Raw genomic sequence first — 18,734 nt, forward strand, 5'->3', positions numbered from 1 at the left:
AGATAAAAGCTGACAGGAGCAGCCATTAAATTTCAAAGGAAACTACATGGACAAGAGAAGGCCTCTTCCTTGCTCCTTATCACTAGGATCACTATACTAAACGAGAAAATCCCTTTTCCTCCCTAGTATCACTATCCTTTTCCTCTTATGTCTACACACAGAAATAAGCACAGTGGATAAGGGCACACAGATTCCAACCAACAAAGCATGATATCAAAGCTACTCAGGCAATACACATTTAAGATACGCGCAATCGTGTATTTATAACATACTATGAGTTCTGATTTTAGTACAACCTTAGTTCTCTACATAAGCATTTCCTAAAATTTCTTGAATACATCAGCAGCTGCTTCAGCATCTCCCTCAACACTGACACAGGGCTTACTGTATAAGAACAGAGGCTTGGTTGTTGATCCTCTTCCTTATTGGGCATTGTCTAGTGAAAATTTAATTCTCTCTAGATTATTCATTGCCAGAGTCAATCTCAAAGAATGGCTTTAAAATCTCTCTTAGAATTGTATCTCATCTTAAACAGAAATCAAACCTAATCCATGATCTCGGAGATAGTAATGTAGGCAACTTGTTTGATTAACTTGTAGCCTTAAGAAGACAACGGACTACCTAGTGAATGAAACTGGAAAAAAAAAAATGGGGTGGGCTAAGGTAATTATCAATGAGTTTCCTTTTCTAGTGTAGTTAGTTTTGTTTTGGAAAATTCTACTTTTCAATAAATAGAAAATCCAATTTCCATTTATTAACTAAAGTAAATACGGCATATACCACCACAAGAATAAAAATTAAACATCTCTTCCTTCTAGTAATAAATACCATTGTTGCCAAAAGACGTAATGTGAGCAAGTCAGTCCCATCCCAGCATTAACTCTGTCATAAAACAATCAGCAAAGACATCCAAAGTAGATCTACTTAGAATTTTAACAGTGAAGGTGAGTAAAGCCAGCAAGGGGAGAAATTACTGGCCTAGCTAGAAAACCATGTTGGCCCTAAGGCAAGAGAGAAAAAAAAAAGTTTTTTAAATAGAAAAATGTTCTGAAATAGAAAGCATGTTAAACAGAATTGCCCGAGGACTGTAGGAAATGAAAAATTACACTAACTGCATTGGGAACAGCAACCCGATAAAAGCACAATGCACAAATTACAATCTTCTTTGCAGTTGTATTAGACAGGAGAAAGGTTAAGCTGTGTGTGTGCATGGTTTCGCCCACCACAGGACACAACATGATTGAAGAATTCATTCTCAAATGTTCCTAGGGACATGCAAACAACTACAGTAATAAATATTTCTAGGTTTTTAATATTACAGAACAAGCTGGACTAGACCTCTAGTCAATGGATATTTACAAAACACCCCTAGAGTGTAAACCTCTATTCTAAGTTCCAAAGAAAACATCAAAAGACAATAATATGTTCCCTAACCAAATTCTTCTATCCTTAAATTCAAGACACGCATGCAGCATCCTGGGATGCTAGGTGAATCAGCACATACTGCCAGGCTGGACTAAGGCAAATATAACATTGAAGAGAGCAAAAAGTCTTCCGGGAAGTGCCAGATTGACAGCTACAGGTCAGATACCCATAAACAGCAATGTTTTCCATATCATTACATAGGAAATGATCAGGTATTCATAATAGATGCCCACTAAATACAAGTATGAACACTGATAAATTTTTGATCTATAGGAAACAAACACACATCATGAAGAAAAGGTCATAAAATACATTACACCCTCGAGTCCAGCATGCATGAACCTACTACAACCTGGTCACTATTTTAAGAGTGACAGGGAAGCAATCTTTCCAACCTTCCTGTCCTTTAAAGAGATCTGCTCTGGAATAATGCAAGTCATAATGAGTCACCACTGCTCTGAAGCAAAATTCTTGGGACAGCAGAATTATGAACAGCTGTTATCTGGGCTAAGGCTAAGTGAAGCTGGCATGTCCAGAAAGGTCTTCAATTCAACAGCTGTGGCACATTCTTAGTCCCTTCATCAAGGAGTAAATCTTTACCAGATTTACTCTGGCCCATATTTTTGCAGTATATTGTTTCTGATTTTGCTTTATAGGACAGATATAATGCATTTAATATGGAAAGAATCTGGCATAAAAATCACCTTAATTAATTAAGAGCCAGTGCAGATTAGTTGGCTCAAAGGATGGAGGGGAAACATGGCTACCAACTTACCTCCAGTTAATTGTCTGGAATGATTCCATGTTTATATTTCCGATACCATTCCTTTAAGTTTCTGAGTATCAAAAAAAAACTAGGGTTCAATAAGTGGGGAGTCTCTTAGGTAAAACTGTAATCTCTGTGGGTCTAATTACCTCTATTGCAAGCACAAAGCAAACTGAGTCTTGCTACTTACTTAATATTCATCTTTATTCTCCTTGTGGGGGGTCATGCTAACTCTCTCTAAAAGCTCCTACTTCTAACACATAATCTAAACCTTCCCTGTGGAACACAGTAGTCACTAGCAACACACTGCTACAGAGCCTGAATGTGCTTTAAGGAGAAAACAAACAGATTTCTGAAGACTTAATTTGTAAAATGTGAAGTATATGACCAGAAGCTTTTTAATTACATGTTGGGGTGTGAACCCAGTGAATTAAATAATAGACATTTAAAAGACTTCATCTATTTTGGCTTTGTGTGTGACTACTAGAAAATTCTAAATTATACACATGACTCAAATTATATTACCATTAGACAAGTCTGGTGTAAGCAAGAAACTTAAGGGAAGCTAAGGACAAAGCACTGGACACTTGTTTCTGTCCCTGAAATCCACCTAGCCAAGTGACACTAGTCTTAATATCCCCCTGACTCATTCAAAAATGGAATGCCTTAGCTTACTTATAAATTGCTCACTGCCTCTAAAAATAGTCCACCCTTACTTCCAAAATGTGCTTGTCTGCTAGAAGCATGCTGGTTTGTCATCAGATATGATTTACAATGTATTTTACAAGCTTCAATGCTTACACAATGGTGGCAGCTCTTAGACAAGCACATTTTGCAACTGAACCCCTTTTTTTTTTTGCAACGAATCTTTGAAATTAAGTAACAAAGTCCTGCATAAGGTCACATGATACCTTGGCTAATTATTTTAATGAAGATTAATGACTTATCTAGTGCTTTGAATCTCAAGTCTCATCGAATTGTCCACTTCCTGTACGACCCATCCTTCCTTTTAGAGAAAAATAATTTTAAGGATTTAAACTGCAGTTTGTGGCGGTACATGCCCCCTTCTTTAACAGGAAAGCTATGCTTTCATCAGTATTACACTGGGTTTATTCTACTGCCTAAGTTCTCTTCTCTAATTGAGCTGCTGTCAGGCAGGGAGCCTGTTCTACTTGTACTTGTTATGTCCTGTAGAAAAATGCCCGAGACAAAGAGAATGGTGGGAATAGGTTTCTAAACCAAATTAATGAGCAGACCACAACTCAAATGCCTGGAACACAATTTCTGCGGAATATGTCTTCTATGCAAGTCACCTTGTATATGTCACCCTAAAACTCCAAGTACAACCAGGAAAGTCATAGTGCAGAGGCAAGAAAAAGCAACTTGGATCGTGCCAATGATGGAATCCCCTTTCCCTTCAGTCGGGGTTTTAAAAAGTCATTATGCCTTTTGAATCAATCTAGTAATTTACTAGTTGAGTTAATACATGGACTGCCTATCTACATTATAGTGAGTTATAATTATAGAACTTTTCAAAAGTCACCCTCTTCCACCATATATAAAGGTACATAAAGTTTTGCAAGATTGTCAAATAAATGTACTAACAAGTTATATTTCAACATCGAACCAAGTTCTTTGGAAATGGATATGCTCCAGTTGCTAGCAGTATTTCTAGAACAATCAACCCTGATAAACATCAAAGTAAATAGTAAGACTGAAATAAACCAAAGGCCAATTTCAGTTAGATAAAAAGAAGCTAATTTTAGAAAATATTGACATTACATTAGTTAAGAATTAACAAATTCACTCCTACAATTTCAAACATCAGAAAAAGTTTTAAAGGATTAACCTGTCATTGATCTAGTGAAAAACTAAACTGAGTAAAAGATTTTAAAAATATGTATTTCTTATAATATTTATCCAATGAGCACATAATCAAGCCAAATAAAACCATTCTAAGCATATCACTTAAAATCTAATAACATTTTAAAACAAATTAAGATTACAAATTGAAGTCTAAAATAACTGAAGTCTACATAAATTTTAACAACTAGAATATAAATCAATTTCTGAAACAATAGAAAAGAAAATTAAACATTAAAAAACAATAAAATTACCTATTTGAGATTAAATTATATATTTCTCAGATTTTCCCCTGCATCCTAAAGTTCTTAGCTGTGTTAAGATACCAATCAAAAATTTCTTAAGATGTCATTACAAGTTGATAGGCTACTTCATCCCCACACTAAATAAACTGTAATGTATATAACAATTATACTTGCTTATATACTTCAATTAGAGTTCAATAAAGACCAGCATGTTATAGCATAAAATGAAAATCCAAGATGCATAGCCAATAAAATTAGCTTAACCCAACCCTTATAACAAAAATAACTCAAACTGAAAAACAAACTTAAATGAATTATGTAAAATAATGGTACCTTTAGAAAAATAACTTCAGATCTTTAAAACTAGAAGGTGTTTTCATAAGAACAAAAACAGATATAACCCATAAAAAGAGGGTGGAAGAGTTTAAGAAATTGTACTTCAGAATAAAAAATGGGTTCTGAAAACTGTTATTGTTGTTGGATTTCTTTATTGTTGCTGTTTTTCTGTGTGAAATCACAAGCTATAGCCTTAGAGAAAAAAAATTCTTAATGATGATATGAAATATATAAAAAATTCTCAATTTTAAGGACTTATCTAAAGGAAGGAAAATCAGAATAGTTTAAAAACTAAACAAAATACACAAACAGGCATTTCAGCAAACAAAGCATACAGATAGCAAACAACTCAATGATAATTTTAATGAGCTTGAGAAAAACACCAATTAGGACTATATACATACTACATAACTAATGGGGGGAGCTAATAAAATATAGTGTCAGTGCAGACAAGGATGCAGACAAACTGGGTTGTTCATAGATGATAAGACAGAAAAACAGACACTCTGGAAAGTGGCTTGACAATTTCTTATGATACTAAGCATATAAACATATGCTTACCACATAACCAGCCTTGATTCATCTCAGACAAATAACATGTATATATGAAGGTTCACAGCATTTTAGTGGAATAGTTCGAAAACTTGGAAATAATTCAAATGACCAAATGACCTTCAGCAGGTAATCGATAAACAAACGGGGAGGATGGTACAGCCATACAATGAAATAGTACTCAGTAACATGAAGAAACAAACCATTGTTACATGTAATTAGGCTATACCTCAAAGGCACGATGCTGAGGAGAGCAGAGTCTCAAAAGATTACATATAATATAATATATATAGTATTCTCAAAATGAAAAAAGTTATGGAGCTAGAAACTAGGTCAGTGATTGTCAAATTTTGGAATGGTGGAACAGTAGTAATGTGAATTTTATGCATGAGGGATTTCTTTGTGGTCACAGAACAATTCTCTATCTCCACTGTGGTGCCAGTTGCATTAATATATACATCAATAAAACCATGAAGAAGTAGACACACACAAGAATATGCATTTGTAAAACTGAAGAAACGCGAATAAGGGCTGTGGATTGCACCAACCTCAACTTCCTGCTGTTGGTACCACACCACAGTTATTCAACAGAATATCATACCATGGATGGAAGCCTGGTGAAGAGTAAGGGAGCCTCCTTTGTGCTGTTTCTGAAACTTCCTGTGAGTCTTCATTTGCTTCAAAATGCAATGGTTTTAAACGCAATTTGCAACTCTTCCATTAAATGTCTTAAGAGTTTAAAAGCCCTGCTAACTTGCTACATTCAATACTGTAGTTTGATAGCAGTTATTTCTAGTCATGTCTTTCTACTTCTGTGATGTGTCCAGTGTCTTTAGCTTCACACAGCGCAAATAGTAGATAGCTTTTACTGAAAGCCACAAGGAGGAAATAAAACAAAAAGATGCCTCTGATTGCTACATTTCTAACAATGGGGAACACAGCTTCAAAACCAAAACCAGGCCTGCCACCTAAAATGGTCCAAAGGATGGACAGCTCTCACAGGTAACAGAAACACAAAAGAACCAAAGTAGCAGAAGGATCAAAATGTAGAGAGCTTGCTTGTTCTTGATAGGGAATAACAATGGCTGAGGAAAGGGACTACAGAAAGGTCAGCCATGAACTCATTTTTAAGTCTTCAGAATCCTGGAATAATGAGTCTACTTGAGGAACAAATTGCAAAAACTAATTAATTAAAGCAATGGCATCTCAGGTAATAGTGACTAATTAATCTATAGTCTCTAACAATATAGAAGGATAATGGAAAACAGACTCCTATCTCTTAGGAAGAAAACACTGGCATGATTCCAGAAATCCCTACACCTCTGACACCAAAAGGGAATCTCATCCTTGTACAAACTGTCCTTTATTCCTATCATTAAAGATGAAAATCACTTCACTTGCTTATGATGACATAGGCCTACGTCTATTTGAAACGTACATTCTGACAAGACAGTTCTAATTATACACACGAGCTCTATAAAAGCAAAACAGAATGATATACCAGCAAAGTCCCCTAAGGCTGTACATCCATGGTTAGATAACAAAACAATTCCTGGCCTAAAGATTGAGCCCAGGAGCTGAGATCAACCAATGGGTAAAGTATTCATCATCCAAACATCAGGACCTCGGTCTGAATCCAAAGATCTACAAAGAGTCAAACACAGTAGCACAGGTGCCTGTTATCTCTGAGCTTCTGTGCTGATTAGAAGCTGAGACAGGAGGATTCCCGGAAGTTTAATAGGGCAAATCATGTAGCATATACAGTAGCCAACAACAAAAAGATCCTGACTCAAAAGTGAGGTGTCCTCTCACCGCCACATGTATAGTGTGGCATATTTATACCCCTACTTACACACAAGAACATGCACAAATGTGCATGTGTGCACTCACACAGGTACATCACATATAAACACACAACTAAAAACTCAGAGCATAAATTCACTGACATTTTAAATCCATTCTTTTTTTCTCACAAATATTATGTTTTCCAAATAACTGAAAGATAAGCCAACTAAAATAATGAGTGAAGTAATCTTTAAATGTTTTCATATTTTTAAAGAATACACTGTCTATGAAATTCAAAAGGAAAAACAATAGAGCTCCCCAAGACATGGTGTTAATTACACTTACAAATGTGTTCAACACAACTGAGGCCAGGCAGCCAAATGACTCTATAGTTCTCCAAGAAAGAAATCTAAAATAAACCCAGATCAGGTCTCACAGTGAGCCAGAGGGTAGTGACATTAAAGTTTATGGTTACAGCCTTCTCTTGAGAAGAGAGGGCAAAGAGGGGTTTGGGGCTGGATGTTGCTCAGGGGTATTTATCCACGGAGATGGTGGACTGTACCATGGTCTCCTTGCTGGGGCTCTTCTGCTTTAGCCTGATGCGTCGTCTTTGGAAAAGAGAAAGAGCTCTAGAAAGGGATGTGAGTTGGAAAGGGGCATCTCTCAGGAAGATGCTATGCAACTTAAGCCCTTGATGGCTCAGGCTCACTTCCAGGTCAGGATGACCACAGCACACTCTTGATTGGGAACTGGTACTTGAAAAGATCGAGATAGCTAGCCTATGTCTGACTAAATAAACACAGTAAATCTACATGTCTACATAGTAAGACCATGGATGTGTACTTGCTTGTTTATCTTAGGAGGATAGAAATCAAATCCTAAAGTTAAATGCCAAGGAGCAGAAAGCTATAACCTGATCCTTGTGGAAGCCAGAACTTTTTCACCTTTAATTTCAGGGAGAAGTTTAACCCTCTGCTGCCATAACATTGGATTTTCTATTAAGTGGAACTACATGTATAAGTGATATTCCCATGTTTCCTTAACAGTGTGCCTGTCTACACTGTGCAGCTCCTCACATCTAAATGGAACCAGCCGATAGGAGCTTACTAAAGAAAATTAATTAGATGATATAAGTAATACAGAGCATTGGTAAAGCAAATATTTGCTGAATATTGAGGAAACCTCAATTGTACCTGTACAAAAGATAAACTTAAACTTCATTACAGTACTAGAATATCTATCTGCCCAGAGATTGTGTCTCATTGAGGCTAACTGTCCAGTAGCTTCACTAAATACTTACAACTATTACATTCTTTTCTTATTTTTATGTTTAAAAAATCAGATTTATTAAAAACTACCTTGGCATCATCAAATATCAAAAAACAAAGAAAAGCCAGGGCCACCAATTTTTAACTGTTTTCTTACTAACAAACAGTCATGAATAACATGCTAAGACCACACTTTCTTTTGAACACTTAAGTGACTATCTTCCTTTCTGCCTTCTTGCACATCGGTCTTATTTTCAAAGTTATCCTGGCTATTAGTAAACTCGGTGTGATCATCCGTTGAAGCATCTCGAGTTCAGGGGGGAAGAAAATCCCTGCAGCTGTTTGATGCTCAAAAATATGAACACTTACCAGTCAGATGAAAGAGGAGAGAAGAGAGAAGACAGGAGGGGAGATCAAGAGAACGGGAGTTTGAGTTTCTGCAGGCTAGCATTTACCTCTTTCAGTGAAAGCAGCTTTGTGCTTCTTATGTCCCGGGACTCAGGTTGCCTTCCTCTCACAGTGAACTGGCAATTACCTCCTCATTTCCACTCCAAATTAAGGATCAAAGTTTAAACATGTTCTCTTCCTTCTCTACTACATTGTGATTAAAACCGCCACCTGCCTCATCATTCATCCATCACCTCTACAGGACAAAGAGTGAGTCCCTCCAGAAAGAGCAACACAGTTAATTAGAAAAACAAAGAGTAATGGCAAATTGACGGTCTGAGTTTGAGTTTTAAAAAATTACACTAAAGAATGTAACAAAATAAAATGCAGTGGAAAATAAGATTTAAGCCGGGCAGTTATGTAATATCCTCAAATCATGGCATATTAAGCATCTTTGCATATATCCTTTGTTCTCAAGAGACTTCAAAAAGTACCTTTCTGTGTTTCATCCACTGAACCAGGAAGTGGCATCCTTGGGACTCAAAATCTATTTGACAAGTATAAGAGCTTCAAGTCTTCTCTTATTCCTAAACTTGATAACACAATCACTTCCCAGTATTTTTTATATTCAGCATGTGTCTTAGTTAGGGTTTTATTGCTGTGAACAGACACCATAATCAAGACAACTCTTATAAAAACAACATTTAGTTGGGGCTGGCTTACAGGTTCAGAGATTCAGTCCATTATCATCAAGGTGGGAGCATGGCAACATCCAGGCAGACATGGTACAGGCGGAGTTGAGAGTTCTGTGTCTTCATCTGAAGGCTGCTAGCAGAATATTGACTTCCAGGCAGCTAGGACTAAGGTATTATAGACCTCATCCTCTATGACACACCTACTCCAACAAGGCCACACCTCCTAATAGTGCCATTCCCTGGTCCGAGCATATACAAATCACCACAGCATGTAATGGATCTAAGGTTAGAGCCAAAAATATCTGGATTATTTTTATATAAAAAGCAACAACCACTAAAATGCTGAACCACTGAACAGGGAGTGTGAAAATCCACTGGGTATGTCTGTAGCACAAATCCTATATTTCAGGCTAAGGGATCATTGCAGAAGGGGGGCAGAAACAGTCCAAGAGTGAAAGGTCCAGAAAGCCTACTAAAAGAGTGTAACTTACAAACACATGAGGAAACCACACTCAGTACTATCAATGCCTAAACAGGACCTGCAGTATAACAGCACCAGCTGGCATGGTACCAAAGATGAGGGAAATTTCACAGTACTGTCATAGATGAAGAGCTACACGCAACTGGAGACTACTGAGGGATAGATAACTAGTCTTCCCCAGGGATGAGCCTTTAACTGGTTATCCAATACTAAGTAACTTGTACCAAAAAACATATACAAACAAGCTACACTTAATGAACTCAGTGGGTTATTTGTGTGTGTGTACGTGTGTGTGTGTGTGTGTGTGTGTGTGTATGCAAAACAATGATAATTTTAATATAAGAGGCCATGAATTTAAGAGAGAATGAGGGACAGGGGAGGGTAGAAGAGAGAGTGGGGGAGAGAGCGATACATTTTAATTAGTTTTTTACCTTGGGAAAAAAATAAGGTTTAGATGAAACCATTAATCACAAACACAAAAATAAAAATAAAATCAAGTTTTACAAGTTAGTTGTCATAGCTACACAGTTGCAGAGAATATACAATGAAATTATTAAGTAAATCAATAAATGTAAATTATAAAACTACATGTTTCATGTTTTCTTTTTGTTGAAGTTCCAGGTTCCTATTACCCCCAACACAAAATGAAGTTGGGCTTCATTTATTAAACATAAAAGCAGCCTGGAATTCACAACACCAGTGAACCAATACTGGTGAGCAGTATCACCATGAAAAAAGAATTCTGTTCATGTGTTTGTGTGTGTGTGTGTGTGTGTTCACTCATGAGCACGCACATCCTAACTTTAGGTGAAGGGTACCCAGTAGCCCCAATTCCCTCAGATAAACAGGCTTCCATCCATTTAATATCTATTAAGAGAAGCCTATTCTATGCTTCCAAATAAGAGCAAAATTGCATGTGTTCTCATTGGTTGGTGGTTTAGTCCCTGGGAGCTCTGGGGTGTCTAGTTAGTTGATAATGTTGTTCTTCCTATGGCTCCAGCTATATGTAGCAAAGGATGGCCTTGTGGGGCATCAATGGGAACCTTCCTGAGAAGGATAGGTGCCCCAATGTAGGGGAATTTGAGTGTGGGGAGGCAGGAGTGGGGGGAGCACCCTCATAGAAGCACATGGAAGGGGGATGGGATAGGGGATTTCTGGGGTGGGGGCAACTAGGATAGGGGATAACATTTGAAATGTAAATAAAGAAAATATTCAATTTAAAAATAGATAAATAAATAAATGAATAAATAAAGCGAGCACAATTGTTCTAACTCTAGCCTAAACTTCATGAGGCCTCTGTAATCACATACCTAGAGCCCAGCATAGTGCTAGCTAGCTGGAAGGAAACCAAGAAGCTATCATGTAAAGAGAGATTTATTCCAAGGTGGTACAGCTGGTACAGGAGCAAATGTCCTATCATGTCACTTCAAGACACTTTGAAGATGAGAAGAGGTCAGGGACTCTTGGCCACTGCTATCGATAATCCAAGAGTGACTCTAGAATTAGGACAGATCTCCGTTGCAAATGAGTGTCCTAGTACAGGAAAGCAGGTTAGCTGCCTCTCAGAACTCTGGCTTCTCCCTCCCTTCTAAAACCACTGACATTTGATTTTCCTCAGAATCCACAGAGTGGCTGGGGGTGAGGGAAAAAAGTACATCAGTAAATCACATTTAAAATTCTGGTGCTGTGAGAAACAACCCTGGGTATGATCCCTGACACTTCAAATCCAAACATCCTAAGCTTCCTCCCAACACATGTACACGATTTTGTCGTGAGACAGAAGCAAAAAATGCATGAAGCAGAAGTCATAGCACATGTAAAACCACAGCCTGATCTGGGACTCCATCAAACACATACACAATGCAGTAAAGCAGGATGTGTTGGCACACCTTCAAGCTGGTATCCATAAGTGTATTAAATGTCTACCTGATAGAATTTATTGTCTGTTATTTTATCAAAGATACAAGAAAAGGTCTGTATAATAATTTTCTTGTACTAAGTTAAAGGGCTCACTCTTACAATAATGAACAGAATTTATCTCTGTTCTTGACATCTTGCTTTTCATCCAATGTCGTTCCTAAACACCCAGCCCAGCTTCTTCTGTATATACAGGTAATTTTAAAAAGGAAATATTCAACATTCAATCTTAAAGGAACATATATGGAAAAAAAGAAAAACAGATACTTTACTTCCAATTATTTTAAAGAATTATCATTATCCCTTACAGAACACCCCTCACCCTCCTCTGCCTCACCATGTCTTGTTAGAGGGAATAAACTGGGATTTGGTGAGAGATAGAGGGTATGAGATACACATAGAGATTAGATTAGAAAGAAGAACAGGGACCAGATAGTGAAGAATGAAAAATGCTAAGAGAAAGAACTTGTACTTTATCTCAACAGAAATGAGGAATTATTGAAAGGATGCAAGCAGAGTAGTATCATAATTGTCTTAGTTACTTTTCTGCCACTGTAAGAGAATATTATAACCAAGGCAGCCTACAAATGAAAGTTTACTTGAGCTTATAGTTCCACAGGACTACCAGTTCATGAAAGAATCATGAATGCTGGGCTGTACCTACTGCACCTCTTCAAATGGCACCATCAGCTGGGGACCAAGTATTCAAATGCTGGTGCTTATGAAGACATTCTCATTTAAACCACTACAATAATCACATACACCTATTTCAACGTTGGCACGTCATATTGGGAATGAAGAGGCAAGAACAGATGGAGTGGGGCGAACATCTGAAAAAGAAGTAACAGCTCTGAACCTGTTCTCACACCTGTCTAGATGCACCAGCAGCTTAAAATAAGGTAACAATAGCCATGCAGACTAGTGTATATTCTAAGAGTCAAATGATGCAATTGCCTAATCTGAGAAATGAAAGAAAGAACACTTGAGAATTTATCAGGGATAGAAGATGGCTCAGTTGTTAGGGTGCTTTCCTTGTAAGCATAGGGTCTAAGTTCAATAACCAGAATCCATGGGTAAAAAGTCAGATGGTATGGCATGCACTGTACATGTTATGCTAGCCTGGAAAGACAGACAGGCAAATCCTAGGTGCTCCCTGCCCAGCCAGGCTAGCCTATTTGGTGAGTTCCAGGAATGAGAGATTCATTCTAAGAATTGGTAAATACACACCCATTCACCCCAACACATGAACACACACGCATGAAGAAAATGCTAGGTTTCAAGACTGAGTCACTCATAAATGAAGTTACTACAAGATGGAGTATGAAAAGAAAAAAAAGCTTTGTGATGAAAATCTATATATTCAGATTATGTACAGTAGGCTTCATACACCCTTGACCATTAGAACAATGTTGTAGACCAGCACAGAAATCTGAAACAAAGATGGATTTTTAGTATCTTCAAGAGGTGGAAACTAAAAGAAAGATATAAATGTCTAAAGGAAGAATATTATGCAGAAATGGAATGGCATATGAAGGAAGATAAAGACATGGGAACTAGGAAAGCTCTCTGGAATCTCTTATACTATATGGTCTGTAGGATACTGAAGTAAAACCTACAATAGTAATGGAGAAAAAGCAAGACCATGGCTCAGAGGAGCTAAGAAAGTGTCAGTAATATGCAATGACTAATGAGAAGAGACATATACAATAAACTATCAGGACAATGTTTATGAATTCTTTTTTATGTATTTTTTTTTGTTTTCAATACATCAAGACTACAGTTTCCCCTCCCTCAATGTTTATGAACTTCTTAAAAACAGTTTTAGTAGGAGTTAAAGAGATGGCTAAATGGATTAGAGCATTTGCTAGCACCAGCAAGGGGTCAAGGTTCAGTTCACAACATCCTGCACAGGGAAACAACTGTCTATAGCTTCATCTTCAAAAATCTGGCCTCCAGAGATTCACACACACACACACACACACACACACACACACACACAGCATTCACTCACAAAGACAGACCACATACACACACACATAGTACATAGTAAATAGTAAGAACTGAATAAAAACAGTTTTTGTGAAGAAAGATTAATCTTAGCATGGCACTGCATAGTGTTCTGCCCAGCAATACTATGCCTACTTTCATAGGCAAGCCAGAAAAAAAATATGTATCCTGTCTAAGTAGAAGATGTTTGGAAGATGGAATATCATAGTAAACTCTTAAATAGTATGTAAAGTTTAAACAAAGGATACTCACAAGTGATAGAGCACTGTATATCTCTGAGCAGTGTACAAAACATCAGCCCTCTGTTTACCACTGTCTTAGGAACTAAGACACCACTCAGTAACAAAATAACAGCTACGAAGTAGCAATGAAAAGAAATTTATTATTGGGGCCTACTAAGACCATCAGAAATACGTGTTTTCTGAGGATTGCGACCACAAGGAGAATCTCTTGCTTGGACCAACATCTCAATAGGAAGTGCTCGCTGCTAGGAAAAAAATAAAATTGAAAAAAAAAATCGTAATTTCACTTTCTCCTTTCCAAGCTCCAAGAACTGAAAAGGAAATTTCAAAACAAATCCTTGCTAATCCTACATCAGTGAAAGATGGCTGTGAGGACAGCCCCTGCGGCCAACTCACAAGATCATGTAAGATGTGCACAAGCAAATGTGATCACCAGGGGGACCTGCCTGGAGAACATCAACAGCTTTAAGGAAATTAGAAAAGAGCCAAGCCACCATAGGAACTAGTCAACGAGACTGTGACCACACACCACCATAGGAGCTAGCCAATGAGACTGTGACCACACACCACCATAGGAGCTAGCCAATGAGACTGTGACCACACACCACCATAGGAGCTAGTCAATGAGACTGTGACCACACACCACCATAGGAGCTAGCCAATGAGACTGTGACCACACACCACCATAGGAGCTAATCAATGAGACTGTGACCACACACCACCATAGGAGCTAGTCAATGAGACTGTGACCACACACCACCATAGGAGCTAGTCAATGAGACTGTGACCACACACCAATATACTTACTTTTTACTTTCATGATGCAAAGTAACACTCTCTCTCTGTAGCTGAGTTGCCAAAAGATGCTCCCTTGGCCAAGGCTTCAAGCTGTCTATGGGTCTAAGTGCTTTAACTCAATTGCGAGGGAGGAACCCTCATGGCCTAGTCACATCTTAAAGGCCCCGGCTCTTTACACAGCACACTTGTAGCACCTAAAATTTGCAAAGGATAAAATTCTAGATTTGGAATTCTCACAGAAGACAAAAAGAACCCTCACAATAGAATTCCAAATGGAGCAACGTTCTCACAAAGCAGAAGGGCAAAGGGGCAAAACAGCCTAAACTGCAAATTTTTTATTGTTCAATTTTTAATTAGTTTTTAATTGTTTGAAAGTTTCTTATTTGACTATAGTGTATGGCTAGAACATTTCTTCTCCATGGATTTCTCCATCCTCCTGCCATCCCCGGTGACCTCTTTCCTCTTCTTATTCCCAACTTACCTCCCTCTTACTTTAATATCCTTTGGGGTGAGTACATATATACCTATCCTGTGCAAGTGGTCCCAGATGCTGTGTGTTCATGATAGCCAGAGAAAAGTCATTTCCAAAGACAGACTTTTTACAGTATGGCTCCCCATCTTCTCACTCTGACAGCCCTATCCCTCTCTTCTGTAACGGTCCCTAGGCATTGGAATGGGTGTCATGGATGTCTCCAAAAGTCCCTGTTTTTTTATTAGAGCATTGTCCACTGCCAAAAGATGCTCCCTTGACCAAGGCTTCAAGCTGTCTATGGGTATAAGTGCCATTCTTCATTCGTGAGAATCCTTCCTCATTCGTGAGGGAGGAACTCTCATGGCCTAGTCATGTCTTAAAGGCCCCGGCTCTTTATACAGCATACTTGTAGCATCTAAAATTCTCAAAGGACACATTCAAACCACAGCAATGAATGACCATGATGACAATATGAAAAAGTTTCTATTCTCCACCAGTTAACAATACAAGTCACCACTGTCACATGCCAAATTACTGTCTGACATGCATAAATGGAACATGTGTGCTGGAAAATGGCAATTACCCAGAACCAAGGACATAAGTAGAATCCAGGTCACAGAGAAGCACATAAGGACCCGCTGGACCAGACTTTTCACCAAGAACACTGGATTCCCTCACTCCTTTATTCTGGCCTTTGTTCCTCTCATTAATTTTGACAAACCATGAAAGATGACTATAATTGCTTCAATCCCCGTGGAGTTGAATATGAAGTACACACAAAAAGAAGTGAACTAATGGTGTTTGTCTGCTTGTAGCCAGTAGATATTGGAAACAGGACACAGGCAAAATATTTCTACAACTCTTGATTTAGAAATTTCTTACAGGCCATTTTACAAATCACACAAGTAGACTCATAATAAAAATAAGCACCTCCAACAAAGCTGGACATTAATTTTAATCACCTCCTGTTTTACTTTGTGTGCTCATTATAAAAAAGTGATATTTATATTTTAAAAATCTATGGTGAAAATAGATGAAGGTATAAGGCACTTGGGGAAAGACGTGAGAGAAAGTCTTTACCACATTCCTTTTTATATTTTTTTCATTTTGATCCATGTAAATATACTTCATACAAAAATAGAAACGAAGAGATAAAATATTTGCTTTTGTTTTAAAAATCACTTATTTCAAAATCTGGTCAAGTCATGGAGTGCATGCTAATTATGTGCATATTCTGAAGGAAATGTTGCCAGACTCCTCCCCAATACTTAATTGAAGGTCATAATTTCATGCTTCAAGTGAACACCAGCCCAGCTGGCTGCCTTGAGGAGGGCTCAGGTATTAGAATATGTAAACTCTGGAATGAGCTGTATATAATGACTACCGTTTTAGAGTCTCATGAATATTGGTTTTCTACAAAGTTACTTAAGTGAAAACGTTAAAGAACATGACAAAGCTAGGTAGGATGTGAGCTTTAAGGGTCTTTGTGTTTTCAAATCACATCAATTCATGTTCATAATCACCAATCCCACTAACTAGTTCGATGTTTTCTGTGATTAAATGGTCTGTTGCAAGGTAGTTTTATTTTTGCAGTATCTCGGCTTTAAAGAAGAAACTAGTATCACAAATGTGACTATAACAAAATACTTGAAACGGACTCATAACTACTCTGATATATAAACTAGCTATTTTTAATTTTCAAACTAAAGCTGAGCAGATTGTAATTATAAAAGTCTAATAAGTGGAAAGCCTGGTGGGAGGGAGCTAAAACTTACAGGCTTTTGAATTGGGCTCTGCAAGTTAGCTATCCATTCCCTATTCCCTCTCCTGGGAGGTAAGGTCAAACACCCGCAACGATTGCTCTACGATGTTGGTTTAAGCGAGAAGAGATCTGATCCACGATTAAAGTGAAACGAAGATTAATGCACTCACAAGAGCAAACACTAGGGTGCAAGGTGTTGAAAGACTGCCCGAAAGACTGTACAAATGCTGCTCGGAAGTAGACTACAAAGTTTGAAAGGCACAATCACACACGCCTTGGGTCACGTCCACTGCAACTCCCAGGACCAGAGAGTGGCCCGTGAGTCCCGGAAGAGGCTGCGTGGCTCCAGCGCTGCCTGTTCCAGCACGTAGCAGAGGGCGCGCGGCCGGGGACTGCGCGTGAACGGGAGGGACGTGCAGCAAGAAGTTTACAGTCAAGGCATCAGGAGCCCGCCGGGAAGCCGGAGCCACGCCCACCGCATGATTGGCGCGCGACGGGGGCGGGACCGCGCGGAGGGGGACTAGGGCGGCGCGCGCGCGGGAAGGCCGGCCGCAGGCAGAGGGCAGTGGAGGGGTCCCCACCCTGGTACCTGCGCTGAAAGTCCGCGGCGTAGGGCTTCAGGTACGGGTCAATCTCGAGGAGTCGGGCCAGCTCGGGCACGTCGGCCAAGGCGGCCTCCAGTTGAGCTTCGTTGCCGATTTCCGCTGCCGCAGGAGCCGCCGGCGCCGCCATCTTCGCCGCAGCCCGAGTAGCCGAGGCCCGAGAGGGTCGAGTGGCCCGAGTGGAGTGAGAGCGGCAGGGCGGAGCCGAGCGAGCCTAGGCGAGCCGCCGGGGACTTGCCCTTTATAGCGGCGGAACGGGCCAGGGTGAGCCCGGGACACACGTCCTCATCGCAGGCCCCCGCCCACTCACGGGGCCGGCCCCTGGAGCCCTGAACAGTGCTGGCTGGCCACCGGGAGGCGGGTCTCACCATTCCCTCTCCCTTCCTCTTCCTGCCTGGTGGTCACCTCTTCTCAAACACCTGCACTCGTTTATAAGTCTTTTCTAGGGGTGATGACTTTAAAAAACAGTATTCACCAGGACAATGGTGAAATGTAGATAACTTGAAACTATTTAGAATCTTAATGTCATTTAACAACCCTACTGCCCTAAGTTTAATGTGTCTCAGGAGTTTAGCCAAGAGAATCTTTAAAGAGTTTGCATAGATAAGCATGGATAACCAGGTCTCTGAAGTCATGGCAAGAACAAGAACTTTGCTAGTTCCCTATGCAAAAATCAGGCATTTGTGTTTCCACAAGCTCCTCGCCAACAAAACTGTCTTTGATGACAACATAACTGGGAGAAAGTCTAATATTAAGATGTACTGCACTCTCCTGCTTAATCACGGTGATAAAACAAGAACACTTCTGGCCAAGCTCCCAAGTGTAACTATCCTGTGTCCTTTCAGTTCAGTGGTTCCTTTTTAAGAATGGGGGCCTGATGACATAATGGCTCACTAGGTTAAAAAATGCTTGACACAGCCTACAACCAGAATTATAGCCCCAGAACCCACGTTGTGGAGGGAGGGAATCAACTTTCGAATATTTTCCACCTTGCTACATGTATACTGATACACAGGCACACATACATAGAATAATTTTTAAGAAGAATACAAATTTCGACACCAGGAGAAATGGACCCTGCTGCTCAGTAGGTTGCAAGTTACTTTGCACCTCAAAACTGGACGGGTTTGA

General features: G+C 39.1%; 1 protein-coding gene across 1 annotated transcript in view; it reads right to left on the minus strand.

Annotated features, from left to right (window-relative positions):
- Nucleotides 1-17,934, minus strand: part of Gbe1 (1,4-alpha-glucan branching enzyme 1) — a 222,166-nt gene extending 204,232 nt beyond the window's left edge. The window contains exon 1 of the mRNA XM_028756259.1: nt 17,591-17,934. Coding sequence (XP_028612092.1) covers nt 17,591-17,733 — 143 coding nt within the window. The 5' untranslated portion in view covers nt 17,734-17,934. The remainder of the gene's footprint in view (nt 1-17,590) is intronic.
- Between the last annotated feature and the right edge of the window lie 800 nt (nt 17,935-18,734).

The sequence above is a fragment of the Grammomys surdaster genome, unplaced genomic scaffold, assembly GCF_004785775.1.
Source record: "Grammomys surdaster isolate TR1022 unplaced genomic scaffold, NIH_TR_1.0 126115, whole genome shotgun sequence".
Classification (NCBI taxonomy): Eukaryota; Metazoa; Chordata; class Mammalia; order Rodentia; family Muridae; genus Grammomys; species Grammomys surdaster.